The sequence below is a fragment of the Condylura cristata genome, unplaced genomic scaffold (assembly GCF_000260355.1).
Source record: "Condylura cristata isolate star-nosed mole 26May11 unplaced genomic scaffold, ConCri1.0 scaffold00008, whole genome shotgun sequence".
NCBI lineage: Eukaryota > Metazoa > Chordata > Mammalia > Eulipotyphla > Talpidae > Condylura > Condylura cristata.
In genome coordinates this window covers 12,680,277-12,697,516 of record NW_004567109.1, presented here as the reverse complement: position 1 = coordinate 12,697,516, position 17,240 = coordinate 12,680,277, and the positions used below count along the sequence as shown (strand labels likewise).

The window sequence follows — 17,240 nt, the reverse complement described above, 5'->3', positions numbered from 1 at the left end:
ATCACAGAAAGTCCCCTCTTAAAATCAGTTGGAGTTCAACTTGAGGTGGGAAGATTTGACAGGGGAAAAGGCTCATGGACAATATCTGAATATTGGCTGTATTCTTCAGGATATACCTCAGCAGTCACTCCCCTCCAGTCACTGGGACAATTACAGTTGGCCTTTGTGAAATGAAAAACCCTACTAAGTACATCTTGCTCTCGCTCTTTTCCTCTTCTCACACCCCCCAAATTGTGAGCGAGCGCACACACACACACACACACACACACACACATCACCATCATCAGTGATGTTCAGGTACTGTGATTGGGCAAACACTGGATCATGTGACGACAGAAGGGTGATTCACAAGGCATGAATTTGCTAATTGCTCTCCCTAACCCAGACTAAAGAAAGGAGAGAGGAAAGATCTTTTAAGTTTCCTTCCCTACAGAAATTAATTCAAGTGTGTGAAATGGGGACAGTACCAGGTCACCCCACGAAGTCCTGCCCTGTATAGCTCCGGCCCTAGCCAGTTCCCTTGAGGTAAATCCCTCTGGCTATCTGGACCCCCATGTTCCCAGCTATAAGGTGGGAAGAAGGTAAACAAAGGCCTGTAGAGCTGTAGGAATTCATGACTTGGCATCTTCTCTGTTGTCCTGGCTATTCAGGCACCAACAGAGGCCTTCCAAGATCACATCCATCTCTGCAGTCTCTTTATCTCTCCCTCGCTCCCTTTCTCTCTGTCACACACACACTCTCTCTCTCTCATTACTCCATTTGATTTTCTTTTTAACACTATCTGAATTGTCTTATCTGTTCACTTGACTACAGTCTTTCTACACTAGAATGTCAGTTTTAGGGACCTTGCCTATCCTATCTCAGGGCCAAACCCAGCACCTAGCACACACTATAGGTTCTTGGCATCTGTGCGTTAATTGAAGAGTGTCTGGGTCTTATGGATGGTGCCAGGGCTGTGCCAAAGAGGCTGCTGATCTGCTCCAACTCTTCTGTGAAGAGCAGTTGAAAAAATCAGTCTCTGGAGTCAGAGTTATGGATTGAGCCCCACACTGCCAATTAGTGGCTGAGCTGAGCCTTAGTTTCTTCATCTATAAACTTGAGGGTAATGATATCACATCTTGATGTATATTTTTAGGTGTTAGAAGTCATGCATGTAAAGTGATCTGGTGCACAGTAGGTATTCAGTAAATGTGGGTACCTCTTTTTTCCATCCTCTGATGGGGCATGGCTGTAGAAGGTCAAGAATTTAGAGATTCAGGTCTAACCCAAAGAACATTTCTTATCTATTTCTTATCTTTCAAAAGAAAATAAAACAACACAGTAAGCATCTATGCAAGTACAAGCAGCTTGTCCGCTCCCTGGGGCCAGAGGGAGCCCACAATCCCAGGCAAGATGGCGGGACCGCCCAAAGGCAGGGCTGGCTTCCGGAACAAGGCAGGACTGTGCTTGATTTGGCCTCCAGAAAGAGGAAGTGACTCTAGTCAGAGTTAGGCCCTAGACCTGGCTCTGTCACAAGCAAGCGGGTGACCTTGGAATGTAATTTACCACTCCTAGTTCTCTGTTTCCCCTTCTGCACATCGGGCACATTACTCCTGGCTCAGCCTACCTTACAGGATGGGGGAGGGGGTAAGAAACTGAAACAGAATGCTTAAATAGAATGCTATTTAAGATAAAATATTGCCATAATGAATCAGACTCCATATATCAAATTTTGCCACAAGCACATTAATTTAAAATCAGAAAAAATAACCCCAGCAGGCTTCATCCCTCTGGGTTCTGTAAAGTGAAAGAGGAAATATATGTAAACATATTTCAAGAAAACAAAAATGTGGGCCCTCTCTGGTGGCACATGGGGTTAGGATGCAGCCCTGCAAGCTAACCGCAGCCACCTCAATGTGAGTTTGATCCCCCGCCCCGGAGGGGACCCACATGGCACAGCAGACCTCTCCTGTCCCGCCTGCTGCTCTGCTCAGCACTGTTCTTCCTCACTCTGCCTGTTCTGCTCCCCACTCTGTCTCTGGTGAGTCCTCTCACGGCCCCTCCACCTCTGGCCTGTACCCCAGAGTTCTGTATGCATAAATAAATAAATCTTTTTAAAAAGAAAGAAAACAAAAATGTTTGGTAAAGTATAAATAAGTCAATTTTTAAAAATATTTATTGAGCATCTCCTGGGGCAGATAAGGAAACTGTCTCCAGAGAATCAGTGATTGCCTGAGGGCACAGGGGACCTGAGAAGAGACTGGCAGGAAAGACTCGGATAGATGCACACCCAGCCGCCCCCCCCAACCCCCCCGCAAGGGGCTGCAGAAGGACCCCAGACGCTGGGTTCCACATCCTCCAGTTCTAGATTCCTTGCATCCTCCAGCCTCACAAAGACCCCGGGGAGAAAGTGTAGTGGGGAAAACTGCGTCACAGACCATACAAATCAGGTTCAGCGCCACGGCCCCCACTCAGCTCTCCCCGCTGTGTGACCTTGAGGGCGCCACGCTCCCGCACAGAGGTCCCCTCCCCTAAGCCGGAACATTAGCGCTGGCCAAGCAGGCAGCCACTGACCGATGGAGGAGTGCATCAAAAGCTTTCACTACGGTTCAGGCAGCGTTTGCACCGTTCCCCGAAGACGAAGACGGCCGCAGAGCAGGACAGACGTGTGGCTTGGAACTGACGCCATCTCTCTGGGCTTCAGAAAATAGCGGAAGGCCAGGGCCAAACCACGGGATCTTCAAAGCCAAAATAAAAGGGGGAATCCTAAGGTCGGCTTAGAAGCCTAAGGTCCAACTCCGCTACGAATTGCAGTGCGCTTCCTGTGTCCCCACTCTGGAGGGCGCGGCGCCTAAGGCGCACGACCTCCGCCAGGTCCAATCACCGTGGAGAGAAGTTCTTTAAAGGGCCGAAGGCGGGTCTTCAGCCTGGGGGCGGGGCAGGGGCGTGCTTTGCAGCCAATCAGAACTTCTCTGGCGATCAGTGTTTCACGTGCATCACTCGGCTGACCAATGACAAGGGCGTCGGGCGGACCCCGCTGCGTGACAGCTGCCAAAACCAATGGGCAAGTCGCCCGCGGCCTATAAGAGTCCACTGGGCCGGCGGCCACAGACTCTGGGGTCGGTCGGTCGTCGCGGTCGGAGGCGCGCCCTGGGTCTGCCTAGCTGTAGCTGCCGCCGGGTCGCTGCAGCCGTGCCCCCATCCTCGGCCCCAGCCCAGCCGCTCTCCCTGCCCTCTTCCCCTAACAACCCCCCGGTTTCTGCTGTCGGGGCCCCGGGGCCAGGCTAATGATGCCGTCGGAGAGCGGAGCTGAGAACACAGACAGGGCGGCTGTGCAGCTGGGGAGGGTTGCAGCCTCGGCGGTGGCCACGGCCGCCCCGGCAGGCGGCGGCCCCGACCCAGAGGCCTCATCGTCATCCCCCGGACGGCACCTGAGTGGGCTGGGATGGCCACAGGTGAAGCGGTTGGACGCACTCCTGAGCGAGCCGATTCCCATTCACGGGCGCGGCAACTTCCCCACCCTAAGCGTGCAGCCCCGGCAAATCGTGCAGGTGAGAGCGCCTGGCGGGGATACAGGGTCTTTATACGCTGAGGCTCTCCTGGCTGGAAGGCACTCGCATTCTGTTCGATTTGCTGGACAGCTAGGGACGATGGGACCCAGAAAGGAACTGGCACTGGAAGAAAGGCGCAGCGCACATTGACTATGTTCCTCTACTCTAGCAGATGAGAGGAGCCCCCAAGAGCAGATCCCCTTCTCCCTGCACTTCAGTATCTCTCTCCCCTTGGCTTTCCTATACCTTGTCCGTGGGGAACACTGATTCCTCCCCCTCCACCCCATCCACTGTGGGGAGGGATAGGACAGGCTGCCTGTAAGGACAAAAGGTGCCAGGCAGCCCTGGATGGTTAAGTGTGCATGTTTGGGTCCAAAATAGAAATTCAGAGAAATCCTGGCAGGACTCCTTCCCTCTCAGCTGGGATTGTGGCAGGAGGAGATTAATGAAGCCCCAGGCCAGCTGTGATGCCTGCACTCCAGAGGGCAACCTCAGGTGTCCAGTGTAGGAGTTTTTCTCCCCAAGACTGGAAGTGAAGTCCAGCCCAGGTCTCAGGCTCCAAGCCCCATCTTTCTACTTAGAAAACAAAGGAGAGCGTTCTGGCAACCTCTCCCCTCCTCAGACTCTTACCTGACCCTCAACCACCCTAAAATTGCTCTTTCACCAGTGTGACCCTAGCACTGGGTTACTAGAAAATGATATTTATTATGCCTATATTATAGCTGTGAAAGCTGGGCCCCAAGAGGGACTGTGAGCTGCCAAAGAGGTAAAAATCAAACCTAGAAAATCCTGGTTCTGCCAGGAACATGCTGCTGCAGGTTCAAGGTTTATCCCACCCCTCACCCAGCTCCCAAGACTCAGCTTCTAGGTGTTAAGGAATCCTCTGATAGAAGCAGCAGAAATCCAGACTCAGCCCCTGTGCATTCCTACCCCAGATGGCCTTTCTTGGAAGGGGGCCTGCCAGCGAGATGTAGCAGGCCACTCTCCTGCCCCCTACTTTCCACACAGTGAGGAGGGGTGTTTGCTGGGGGACTATCTCCCCCTCCCTCCCAAGGAATGGGAGGAGGTGGGGGCAGATTCTCTACCGCTGACTCACCCGCAGCCCCACTGCTGCTCCATGAGGCATTCCTGGCCTGCCGTTGTCGTGGAGTCATTAGGAAACCGTGGAGGCTTTTCTCCCCAAGACGGTCACGTCAACCTCAGGGCCCCACTTGCTGTACCATCAGGACTGTGGTTCCTGGCATGGACAAAGTGGTAGGAGGGCCCAATGGGAGAGTCTCCCTCCAGGTACAGGGGGTGTCCTGGAAGGGAAGTTCCTGTCCCTGTCCGTAGGGTCCCAACTGCCTTTCTTGTTGCCTTCCTGTGCCAAGCCCTGCTCAGGACACTCGGGCCCAGATGGGACAGGTCGTCCCCCTGCCTTCCAGGTGCTTCCAGGAAGCAGGGAAACTATCTGCTGATAGAAGCTGACTTCATAATCTCACAGTAGTACATGTCCCTCTAGACTAGGGTCAGAGATAATTCAGAACTGAGAGCTGTGGATTGGGGGCCGGCGGGGGGAGTGGGGGTCGGCCTCAGAGGCTCCAGAGCTTTGGATTGGGAAGTTGGATATCTGGCTTCAGGGTCTGGTCTGTTGTCAATTCCATTTGATGGCCCAGGGTCCCCATCTGTTCAATAGATTGCTCTCTACCTTCCTAGTTCTAGAATTTAAAGAAAACATGTATTCGCCCAACCCAGACAATTGTCTGCACGGGAAAGAAAGTCTGTCTCCTGGCAGGAATCTGCAGCAGGCAGCTTTGCAAGCTTTGGACTGTGTGTGGGGGGTGCTGGGGGAGCAGAGATGGAAGCTGCTGGGGGCACTGGCTGTTGATCTTGGGCCTTTTGCCAATGCTGAGTTGCCCCATAATTCAAGAATTGGAAACTCTCCCTTCTCTGTCCCCACAAGTCTAAGCTGCTAGAGATACTGTTAATTCTTTTTTCTGGGCAAAAGGGGCCCCCTTTCCTGTAGGAGGCTCCCCAGCTCATAAGAGGAGGCATGGCTCTTGCTAAGCCTGGCCACTTACTGGCTCTGTGATCTGGGACAAGTCCTTCGTCTTCTCTGGATCCGGAGAACTGAATCAGGCACTTTGCTCTCTCCAGCTACAGCCAGAGGGCCTGTGTCGGTGACTGGATGTGGGTTTGGGAAGTCTGCTAACTGGCTGCACCCACAGTCTCCCTGCAGGTCTCAGCAGCAGCCTGGAGCAGAATGGCTCTGGGGAGGGACCTTGGCACAGGAGAAAGGAGGGTGCAGCCACTGCCCCCTCCGAGGCTGGAAAGTCTGATTCAGGAGGCACCAAGTGGCACTGCAGTCCTTGGGTGTGACAGTATCTGGGGACCTCCTGCCAAGCTGGCTGTAGTCATACCTGGGAAGAGACAACAGCCTCTGGCTGCCTGACACAGCTGGTCCCATGGCCTGACGCAGGCACTTTAATGAGGGTACTGATTCCTGCTCACCAAGCCAGATGCCATGCCCCAGGGTGGGCACTGAGTAAGGATCAGTCAGCTCTAATGGGACTGGAGAGGGCTTAGTCTGCTCCGCAGGTCTGGCAGGGTCCGTGGAGCAAAGTCTTGGGCTCACGTCGCTCCTGACTACACAGGCGCTGGCTGTCAGGGGGAGGTTGGAAGTCCCGTAGGCTGGACTGGAGCAACGGGCCCCCCCCCACCCCCTCCCCTGCGTCTGGCGTCCTCTGACCTCCACCTTCACTTCCCCAACTACCCTCGTTCTCATTCTGGGAGTCACAACTGTAAAGGCAGAGGGGATTAAAACCTTAATTTCTTGTCTCTGGATTTTGGAATCAGCCATACCTAGACTGGAGCGCGCTCCCTGTCTACCCCTGCAAATCTAAGCTGCTGGATGGAGGTGCTGCTAATTCTTGTTTCTGGGCTACAGGGGCCCGCTCTTCTATAGGAGGCTCCCCAGCTCATGGTTCTGGAAGATGTGCTTCTGAGAGGCTTATTGGCCTTGTGCACCTCAGTTTCCCCATTTGTAGCTCACAGGGCCCCAGAGATTCTGGTGAGAAGGTCCTAGTAGGTGCCTGACCAACATTCCTCTGCCCCCCAACCGCCCCCTTGTTCCTGCTGGCAGGTTCCTTACCCTTTGGCCAGACCATATCTTCCCCTAGACAGGATCCTCCTCCAGGAAGCCTTCCTTGAGGGAACCGCCCGCCTCGATTGCCCCACTGGCTTGCCTTCTCAGCACTTAGGTGCATTCTTTGCAGTAATTCCCCAGGAGGCGAGGAGGGCAGCCTGGCTGGGCGCTGACTTGGCAGCAAGGCGGGGTTGCAGAATCACTGGGGGTAGGAATGCTGCCCGGTCACTTTCAGGGATGGTGGGGGAAGTACCGGTGTTGCTGAAAAAAGTGTCCAGCCCAGCTCCTCTGTTCTCCTCACCCAGGAGTGTCCTAGGCCCAGGAAGATGCCTCTGGCTAAAGGGACAGGCTCGAGATAACTTCCAGGCCTGCCTGTCATGATCCTCTGTCATCAGGTGCAATCTGCCGCATCTCTTCCCACTTGGCTTGGGAGGCTTCCTGGCATCTTGACTCCCGCCTCCCCGAGCAGAAAGGGTCTAGGTTAATGTCTAGGCTGCTGCTGCTGCATGACTCCCCCTCTGAAAGCTGGGTGTCTCCACTGGAGGCTCTAATTTCCTCCTCTGTAAAATGACTTATGTTTTCCTCCCTGGGTGCTTGCAAAGATGAGTTGAGATGAGTGTGTCATAGTCAAAAGAGCAGGCACAGACTTGAGAACCCAGCAGACTGGGTTCTGCTCTCAGGCTCGCTACCCTCTGACCTTGGACATGTTTCTTAACCTGTGTGCCCAAGTGCAGTCTTTAAACTAGATATTGGTGCTCAGCACAGGGTGGTGGTGAAGCGCAAGGCATAGACATGTGAACAGCCAGTTACATTCCAGCACACAAACAGCACGCCTGGCACGGACCGCGTGTCTCACGGGTAGCGTAGAGCCTAGTGGTTGAGACATGGACCCTTCTGGATCTGCACTCCCCCTTCCCCAGCTCCGCATTCAGCAGCAGCATGACCTGGGCTCGTCACTTGGCCTCTGAACTTGTTTCCGCATCTGCAAAGTGGGGCCAGTAGAACTTAGACTCACAGGGCTGTTGTGAGAAAGATGTTGAGTTTACATCTTAATGTCTCCAGGGCTTGTTCCAGGACCTGGCACCTAGTGAATTCTTTGTGTGTTTACTAGGGTTATTGCTGTTCCTTCTGGGTCTTTCCTCCAAATGGGCTGTTCCCTAGAATAGGGGATGAGGCTTCTCTACAGAATTAAGTGGCTTTCGAAAGTCCTCAGTGGTCCACAGCGTCCCCCCCACACCTCCATCCCAGTGGCGGATCGGATGGCAGGCGGAGCCACGGGGACCAGACTGCTGACCCTGTCCCCCTGCCCCTGCAGGTGGTCCGCAGCAGCCTGGAGGAGCAGGGACTGCAGGTACTTGGTGTGCGGCTGCATGGCTCAGCCGCCAGCCACGTGCTGCACCCCGAGAGCGGCCTGGGCTACAAGGACCTGGATCTGGTGTTCCGGGTGGACCTGCGCAGCGAGGCGTCCTTCCAGCTCATCAAGGAGGTGGTGCTGGCCTGTCTGCTGGACTTCCTGCCGGCCGGGGTGAGCCGGGCCAAGATCACGCCGCTGACGCTCAAGGAGGCGTATGTGCAGAAGCTGGTGAAAGTGTGCACGGACACGGACCGCTGGAGCCTCATCTCGCTGTCCAATAAGAGCGGCAAGAACGTGGAACTCAAGTTCGTGGACACGGTGAGGCGCCAGTTCGAGTTCAGCGTGGACTCCTTCCAGATCCTCCTGGACTCCCTGCTGCTCTTTAACCACTGCTCGTCCACGCCCATGTCTGAGACCTTCCACCCCTCGGTGATCGGCGAGAGCCTGTACGGGGACTTCGCCGAGGCGCTGCAGCACCTGCGCCAGCGCGTCATCGCCACGCGCAGCCCCGAGGAGATCCGCGGCGGCGGGCTGCTCAAGTACTGCCACCTCCTGGTGCGGGGCTTCCGGCCGCGCCCCAGCACCGACGTGAGCGCGCTGCAGCGCTACATGTGCTCGCGCTTCTTCATCGACTTCCCGGACCTGGTGGAACAGCGGCGCACGCTGGAGCGCTACCTGGAGGCCCACTTCAGCGGGGCCGACGCCGCGCGCCGCTACGCCTGCCTGGTGACGCTGCACCGCGTGGTCAACGAGAGCACCGTGTGCCTCATGAACCACGAGCGCCGCCAGACGCTGGACCTCATCGCCACGCTGGCGCTCCAGGCGCTGGCCGAGCAGGGCCCGGCCGCCGCCGCCGCCCTGGCCTGGCGCCCGCCCGACGGGCTAGTGCCCGCCACTGTCAGTTACTACGTGACCCCCGTGCAGCCGCTGCTGGCCCGGGCGCACGCCTCCTACCCCACCTGGCTGCCTTGTAACTGACTCGGACCCTGGCCAGTGGGGACTGGGCCTCTCCAGAGCCTGTGGAGGTCTTGACCAGAGACGGTGGCCCCGGGCAGGGGGGCCCCTGGCACTGCTGCAACGCGGGGCCTTTGACTTCCACCCCGAGGGAACGCCTGTGGGCTCCAGGCCAAGCTGGGTTCTTGACAGATGGTCCCTTCGAGTTACTGTGCCACACTTTTGGACTAGCATGATTTGTGGGGGGCAGGGGCAAGCATGTTGGGGTGGTAGCCTCAATGCCTGTGGTCTTGGGTTGATTCACGTGGCCTGGAAAGGCTCTTTCCAGCAGCCTCTGGGGGCTGGAGGCCACACAATGGCTAAGATGTGGTCATTAAGAGAACTACCCACTTTTGGTCTGGTTGGGACACTCACAGGGCCTGCTGGTCCAACCTGGCTAATCACTGACAGGACTACCTGGATTGGGAGAGAGAAAGAAGTTCAGTTCAGTCCCTGACTCCCCACGCAGAGCTGTCCAGCTTTCGGGCAGGAGCAAGCAGCCTGGGGCTGGTCACGGCCTATGCGCCTCCTTGGAGTTGCTTTCTCCTGCCTGAAAGCTTGTTCTTCTGGGGGTGCTGGCTGGGCATGGGACCTCATTTGGACCTGGGAGCCCTGACCCATCTTCTTTTCCATCCCTAGATTTGTTACTATTTTGCACTCTTAGCACCTGCCAATAAAGATTGTGTACACCGAGCAGAGCACCAAGCTTTCTCCCTGGAGGACCTTCCCTGCCGTGGCCCACAGCCGCCTGGGTATAGCTTGCGCGATGGGAGGGCTCTTCAGGGCTGCGGGCTGGGGAGGTCCTGGCTGTGGTGGGGGTGGGGGCGGGGGGATACCTCTCCTTCCCTAATGTGAGCCCAGCCTGAAATTGTGCTAAGAGCTCAGGTGCACACGTGTGGCTCTCACCTACACCTCGCCTCAAAGTCTCTGGCTGACGAGTGACTCTGGCAACTTTATTTTGACCTGCAATCCTAGCGACTTTGGACTTAGCCTCACGTTTCGGGGCTCAGGGCTGCTTGACCCCCCAGCTCTGCCCACCACAACATCCCATTCTCAGGAAGCAGGTACAGAACAATCTGGGCCAATGTGGAGACCCCCAGTAGTGGCCGGGCTCTGGCAGGGCCGCCCTCCTCTCCCCCTAAGGGCTGATGCCACACAGACTTGTTCTGAGCAGGCTCCCGAGAGGGGCAAGGGGGCTCCTTTCCCAGCCCAGTTGGGGCCATGCCAGGCTGTCTGGGAGTGATTGTCAGGGAGATGTTCCCTCCAGGCATCAGCCAGTCACCGTCCTGGACTGTACCCAGCCTCTTTGATGCAGGGGTTGCATAGCCCTTTACGCATTCAGCCTCATTAGGGGCCTCTGAAGTGGTAGCTTTGATGGGCCCAGCCAGGAGGCCCCAGATCACCAGGTGGGTCCTACCACCCCACCTGCTCAGGAGCTCCCTGTGGGTGCCCCACCCCTTACCACTGCTGGCTTCAAAGTGACCAGAAGGGTGAGCAGAAAGCCTTTCTTTGCTTGGTGACCTAAAGCAGACCACCCAGGCAGTGCACACCCAACTAAGGTTCATGGAAAAGGACTAAGCTTGTCCCAGCTCCTGAATCAGACATGACGCAGTGCTCACTGTGTCAGCACACAGGCTTAGCTGGTTGGGTGGGGAGTGGGGTTCACCTGAAGGTGATTGTTTAGAGGGGAAGAAAGTCAGTGGTCCGTGAGGGACATGTGTGCACACCCTGCTTCAGCCTGCCTGTGCCAGGGGTGCACCAGCCAACTAGAGACCAAGATGCCCGCCCTCATGAAGAGTACATTCTGTTGGGGTAGAGAAAAATAAGCCACGCTGAAAAGCAGGTGTCGTAAAGGATTCAAAGAGCCAGAGGTTGCCGGAAGTCAGGGTGGACTTCAGGGCGAGGACAACACAGGAGTGAGGCCAGAGCCCGAGGACACGGCGTCTGGCAGAGGGCAGTGCCAGGCCACACTCGCGGGCTGCGGCAGGCTGCTCAGGGGGGCCAGTGCTGCAAGCACACGGGGGCACGGAGGGGCCGTGGGCCAGGGCTGCCTACTGTTTCGGGAGTGCTCTGCTCAGGTCTTCCCTACCCGTAGCCCTCATCTCCACCAGGAAGACTGAGCTAGTTAGACGAGGAAACAGAAGCCAGGAAAGTCAGGTCTGTGGCTCCAGAACCCTGCTGTCAGCGCCACACCATCCTGCCCCTACACTGAGATGCCACACGGATGGTACTAGACTGTCCTGGGCTCTCTGTGACGGGGCAGGTGACAGTGTCTCATTGTGACATTTGCCACAATGTACGGTCAGAGCAGCACCCAGCAGCGTGCCAAGATGTACGTATTCTTGATGCACACACGTGACGCCAGCCATGGCCTGTGGTGACTGTGCCAGAGGCCTGTGGCAGCAGGCATGCCTGTGGGTGTGTTGGAGGTGGTGCAGTGTTTCCGGGTGTGAGAGAAACACTGACTCAGAGCTGGCATTGTTCCTCTGGTGGACAATCCCTGCAGCCTTCTAAGAGGGCTGGAGAGGCAGGAATCAAGAGCTGGGAATCAGCCCCAGAGAGAAGGCTAAGGAAAGACAGCCCTACTCCCACTCCTGACAGGCGGGGGAGCTCCTGAGAGGGAAGATGCACTGCTATGATCTTTGGGGGACAAGAGGCACCCCTGGGTTGTCATCTCCCATCCCACTCCCCACCCTTCTCCCAGCTCTCTGCCCTGGAGTGGCTGACGTTCATAGACTGGGCATCAATAGCTCCCTTGTTCTCTGCTTTCCCCTTGGGTTAGGCCAATGAGAGGCCCCAGAAGACTGGAGAGAGGAGAATGGAGTGTTTATTCCCCTGCTCCCTCCCTACCAGGTTGCCATGGTTGGCTACATATCTCAATCAAAGGCCACCCATCCTCATGGGGCCCTCCCTCTCCAGGGTACTCTGAGCCGAGTCACCAGCCCTCCGGTGATAAAGGCGTCTCACTGCCACTAGCCCCTGGGAGGCACCACCGCTTGAGTCTCCCAAGCCCAGCCACACCTCTGGAAACAGCCCCCTTTCTAAAGCTCCCCAGTGTGTCCGTCCCCTGCCAGGGCCCCGACTGACAAACCAGCCCCTGGCCAGCATCAGTGCAGCCCCCAGGGGTCAGCTGTCACCGGAACAAGCTCACCACCTCCCTGTCATCCAGTCCCATCCCCCAGCTTCCTCACCACATCCTGAATCCGGAGGACTTCCTGGAGAGGGCGGGCCTGGAACCAGGTGGAGCGAGAAGTCAGCCCAGAGACCCATCAACAGGCCCCCACTGCCAAAGAAAACTGAACTGCTCGAGAACTGGCAGCTCAGTCTGCCAGACACAAAGGGCAGCAAGGACACCTGCAAAGTAAACCTCAGAGCCGCACGCAAGTGTCGCACATTGCTGAAATTTATTCCTCCCGCAGGTACAATCAGGGGACTGACCCAGGGCACATTCATTTTGCAGAATTCTACAGCTTCTGGGCTGCGAGAGTAAATGTGCCCCCTTCCCTCTAGTGCCCGGATATGTGAATAAATGTGCATCTTTTTCATTTAAAACTTCGCTTAGAATCTCTGTGGGGCCAGAGATTCCCAAGAAAGAAGCGTGTCCCCCCAAAAGCCAGCAGCTGGGCATGCTCTGGAGGCCACAGGCACTCTCCACGTGGAGAGGGCGGGGCAGCGCACCAGGGCAGCAGGGATTCAGCAGACCAATGGTTTCCCTCCACAGGACTCCCAGAGCTGCTAGACTAAGGGATGCGGCGCCCCCGATTACGCTGTGATTTGTGTAAGAATGACGGCTACATTAAAAGAAATCCTTTTTGTTTTCACATCAGCCAAGTACGCTGTACTGCTAAATGATCTGTGTCTCAGGGACCTGTGTAACATTGCAATTATAAGCCAGTCAAATGTGACAAAGAAATTCAGAGTATAGGCAACTTCCCCAGAATCCAGCCCCCTGCCCCATAAAGTGAAGGGCTCTTGGGAGTCAGGAGAGCGCCAAGGTGGTGTAGGGTCCACTGGAGAAATCTTCCTGAAAGAGGTACCCAGGGAAGGAGAATCCAGGCGTGCAGATCCGGGTAGAGGCAGAGAAGCTGAAGGCGCTGGAAAGAGTCATTTCAAGAGCTTTAATTACCTCCTTCCCACAGCCACCCAACCCCACCTAACTCTCCAACATCTACCTCCTTCCAGGGGCCCTGGATGGGGTGGGACTCTCCAGGGGAACCAGAGGTTCCCTTGGGCTTTGTGCTTGGCTGGGATCCCTATGGGTCTGAGTAGCTGGAATGGAATGTTCCTGGGATGAAAAGCCAGACCCCTCCTCCACCCTCTCCTTATGGAGCTCCCCAGGGCCTGTAGTGGGAGCAAGAGAGGGACTGGGTCCGGGATTCCTGATATGGTGATCCCTGGAGGAGGAGAAGTCCACGCCATGCGGCTGGGCACGGCTGTCTCCATCAAACACTGACCGTCCGCATAACGACATGCCAGGTACTTCATGTGACCTCACATTCAATATGCAGAAGTAGCACCTCCCTTGCTCCCCATAACACACAAGAAATGGTTCCGAGAAAGCAAGCCACTTGCCCAAGATCTCTCAGCTAAGAAGTCTAGGCAGAACAGAGTCTCAGGCCTTACTCCAAACCTGGGCACTTTCTGCCTGCAACAGAGCCTGCCACCTCCCTCCTCTGCCACCCCCAGCGGGCAGCAGTATACAAGGCAGCCTCCAGAGTTAAGCCCAGGCCCAAAGCAGCCGGGACTGCCCTCGCCAAAGCCAGGTGTGCCAACTCAGCCTGACGCATGCCCAGGAGCCCAGACAACCCAGACTGGGCAGCCAGCCCCTGAGGTTGTGCTGAGAGTTTGGGCTGCTACGCCTCGAGCAGCTCACTACAGCGCTCCAGAACTAAGGGCCAACTAGGAGTCACTGTGCCTGACTTAAAGACGAGAGCCCAGAGATACCAAACGGTGCGCTCACTAACCCGACGAACAAACAGCGACATATGTAGTCTGAAGGCTAAGGGACTCCACACTGGCAGGCCTAGGCCCCTCCCTGCCCCTCCGTTTCCTCATCCATGAGAGTGGGGGTAACCACCCCTGCTTTGCAGAGTGGCCAGGAGCACTAAAACAGATGATGGATGCAAAGTGTTTACTGAGCACAGTGCCTGGTGGAGGTGGTTTTTCGGACATTATTCCAGAACCAGATTCTCTCCCCCACGGCTCCTGGTCAGGGTATATGTGGTCAAGGACTAATGAGGTAAGGAATAGGCTGGAAAGGGCTTCCCTAGTGGCGCAGGGTTAAGTTCCAGCGCGATCAACAGCTGCATTAGTTGCACCCCCAGCGCACATGATGCACCAGGCCGCGCCTGTCTCGCCCGCTGCTCCCCTCAGCAGTTTGCCAGTAGATCTGCCTGTTCTGCTCCCTGCTGTGTCTGGTGAGTCCTCTTAGCCCCTTCAGCCTGCCCCCCTGTTCTTGTATGCACAAATAAAAATTTTAAGATAAAGGGAACAGGCCGAGGCTCTCGCAGCTCTCCCAAACACCTGCTCCCAACCCTGACCATAAAGCCAGGAGCCCCGCACCTGCAGCCACAGCCCAGGGCGGCTGGGTTTCTCTCTGGGAGGTGACCTCTACCGATGCCCACCACAGGCCTGCAGTGTCCCCCCTGTGGGCCACCTTGGCTCCCAGGTGGTGGCAGGACAGAGCATTCTGATATATTATTGCTGTTGGAAATCTGAGACGTGAAATGAAGATAAACAGAAGCCACCCTTTTCCAGAATGCTTTCCTGATGGGCCTTCTCCTGAGATCTAGGGCTCTCCCCAACAAAGGGTCTCTTCTGTATTCATCTAAGTGATTACTACCCTGCGCCTTTAAAGTTCAAGGCCCAAGAAGCCTAAGTCCACCCTACACCCCACCATTGTAGAGGCTGGTTGGGGGCGGGGACACTAGGGAACCAACCAGCGCCAGGCCACTCCCCCACAACCTGGAAAATGGCCACACACCGCCCTCTGGTGGCAGTACTCAAGCCCCGCCCCCACCCCCCAGCAAATGGGCTTATCCAGGGGGATCCCCAAGTCTTTGATGAGAACCCCCGACTTGATTCCCAAGTCTCAGATCCTTTCACTTCCCCTTACTGAGGTCCCAGACTCGCTACAGGCCACCTGCAGTCCTCAAGATCCCCTATACAGTTCATTTCCTAGGGATAGGTCCACCAAGAGCCTGTCTCTTACCCAGGTGCTAGTTATTGGTCAGTCTTAGAGTCCCCAGAGGGTCGCCTGCATTGGTGACCACCAGGGAAGACTGCCTGGAGAGAGGCTGGAAGATAAACCCTTCAAAAGCAGACACCCTCTGATCCAGTGCTGCTCTTGAGCCCCAGGACTGTAGATAACAATGATGATGGAAGAGAAAAATGAAGGGGCCCCTTGAGGGTAGGTGGGCCAGGCAGGCCTGGGGAGGGGCTTTCATTAGTTGGCTGACAGAGTGGGCAGACCTTGAGCCAGGGCCTGGGGGTCAAGTCACCCAGAGTCGAGTGGCTGAAGGCCTCGGTGAGCAGCAGTGGGACATGGAAGTGGAAGGAGGGGCAGACCTGCCCACCTAAGCCCTAGGACCATCTCCACTCCCAACATTCACCACTTTCTCCAGCAAGAACCATCTCTAATTCCCTCCCGCACCCCTCCAAATCAGGTGGAAGCTGCTTACCAATACATCCCAGAGAAAGGCACCAATACATCCCAGAGAAAGGCGAGACCGTGATGGCACAGAACACTTTATACCATTAGCTAAAAGCCCTGGACCAAGTGCCCAGAAAACAAAAGCCTGGCGGCAGTCCAGCGCTGCAGCCTGAGCGCCTCCCTTCACCTCCAGGAAGCCCTTGTCCTCTCTGGGCCTCTAGACCCAGATGACCCGTTGGCTTCAGAGGCTTCTTCCTCCCTGGGAAGGACAGAGGGGTCGCCACTGCTCTTCCGGTCCCCGTGTTTCCTCGGTCTCTGGGATCTCCTCCTCCATTTCCCTTTCCCAGCAAAGAATGGGCTCAGGAAGGCCAGGTATTAACTAAGAAGCCAACCCCAGATCTTGGCACCCAGGGAGAGAAAGCCTGGGGGTGGGGCGTGGGGGGTGGGGTCACAGGAAAGATCCAGGCTCTGCCTGTCAGAGTAGAGCAGGATTGTAAGGTTATACCAGACTGCCATGACTGACATTCGCATTTTACCCCTCTCCCTATCCCAAGCCCAGCTGAGGGACAGCTGTGTTCAGAGAGGGACTGAGGGCCCAGGCCCAAAGAGGGCGCAGAGTTGTTCTAGGGTGTACAGCAGATGGACGGACACCGGCTCTCTGGAGCCTCTGCCTTTGGGCAGGGAAGGACACACGGTACCCTAGAACACATAGGTCGGAGGCCTAGCTCTGTCCCTCAGTGGTATGTGATCTGGCCATTCTGAACTAAGGACTAGACCTCCAGCACAAGCAGTGGCTGGGGCCTCCCCAGTGGTGCAGGGGTTAAGTCGCAGCACTATGAAGCTGTCCACAGCCACAGCAGGAGTTCAATCCCCCACCAGGGAATAACCATAGGGTGCAGCAGGCCTCTGCTGCCTGGCCCGCTGCTCCCCTCAGCAGTGTATTTCAGTCAGTCTGCCTGTTCTGTTCCCCACTCTGTCTCTCAGGAATCTCCCCCACCCCTGGCCTGTACTCCAGTTCTTGCAAGCATAAACCTTTTTAAAAAAAAAAGAAAAAAAAAAAAGCAATGGCTATTTCTAGGTGTGACTTAATAAAGCAATCTTCTGTGACTTGTGGAGGAAGGAGGACTCTGCTGTTAACCTCAGCAAAGGGCTCCCTGGAGGTGAGGGTACCCCCTTCCCAGACTGAGGCGGCAGTGAACTCAGCTGGCAGACCTCATTTCAGATCTGGCCCTTTAAGGCCCCCCTTTCTAGAAGTCGATTACATACCTGCCCCCTTGGGGCCCATTAAAGGATGTCACCTGGCTCTACCCCCAGCAGAGCCATTTTAGAGGTGGGGGGTGGGGGAAGCAGGTGAGGCCTGACAGTGGCCACACACCAACCCTGCTGATCTGAATCAGGCTTGGCTAACTTCTAAGCCAAGCTGCCTGAAGTCATGAGAAGAGCTGTGTCCTGGAAGGGTCCAAACACAAGTGTGACTGGAACATGACCCTCAGCCTCTCCGAAACTGCACTTCTCTAAATGGGGAAAGGGGTCTCAGAAGACTGCAGCCTACTTGCTGTGCCAGCAAACCCCTCCCCCCTCCCCCCC

General features: G+C 56.2%; 1 protein-coding gene across 1 annotated transcript; it reads left to right on the top strand.

The window, feature by feature from the left end:
• Window positions 1-3,110: 3,110 nt before the first annotated feature.
• FAM46B (family with sequence similarity 46, member B) lies at window positions 3,111-9,693 on the top strand. The gene is made up of 2 exons (XM_004678667.2): window positions 3,111-3,530; window positions 7,970-9,693. The coding sequence occupies exons 1-2, from the start codon at window positions 3,267-3,269 to the stop codon at window positions 8,984-8,986; spliced, it is 1,281 nt and encodes a 426-aa protein (XP_004678724.1). The 5' UTR covers window positions 3,111-3,266; the 3' UTR covers window positions 8,987-9,693.
• Window positions 9,694-17,240: the final 7,547 nt, after the last annotated feature.

Bases quoted from the DNA above. Each gene is read 5' to 3' on its own strand.
- FAM46B (XM_004678667.2), top strand. From the start codon at position 3,267: ATGATGCCGTCGGAGAGCGGAGCTGAGAACACAGACAGGGCGGCTGTG. The intron at 3,531-7,969 runs GTGAGAGCGCCT...CTGCCCCTGCAG, and splicing joins AGCCCCGGCAAATCGTGCAG to GTGGTCCGCAGCAGCCTGGA.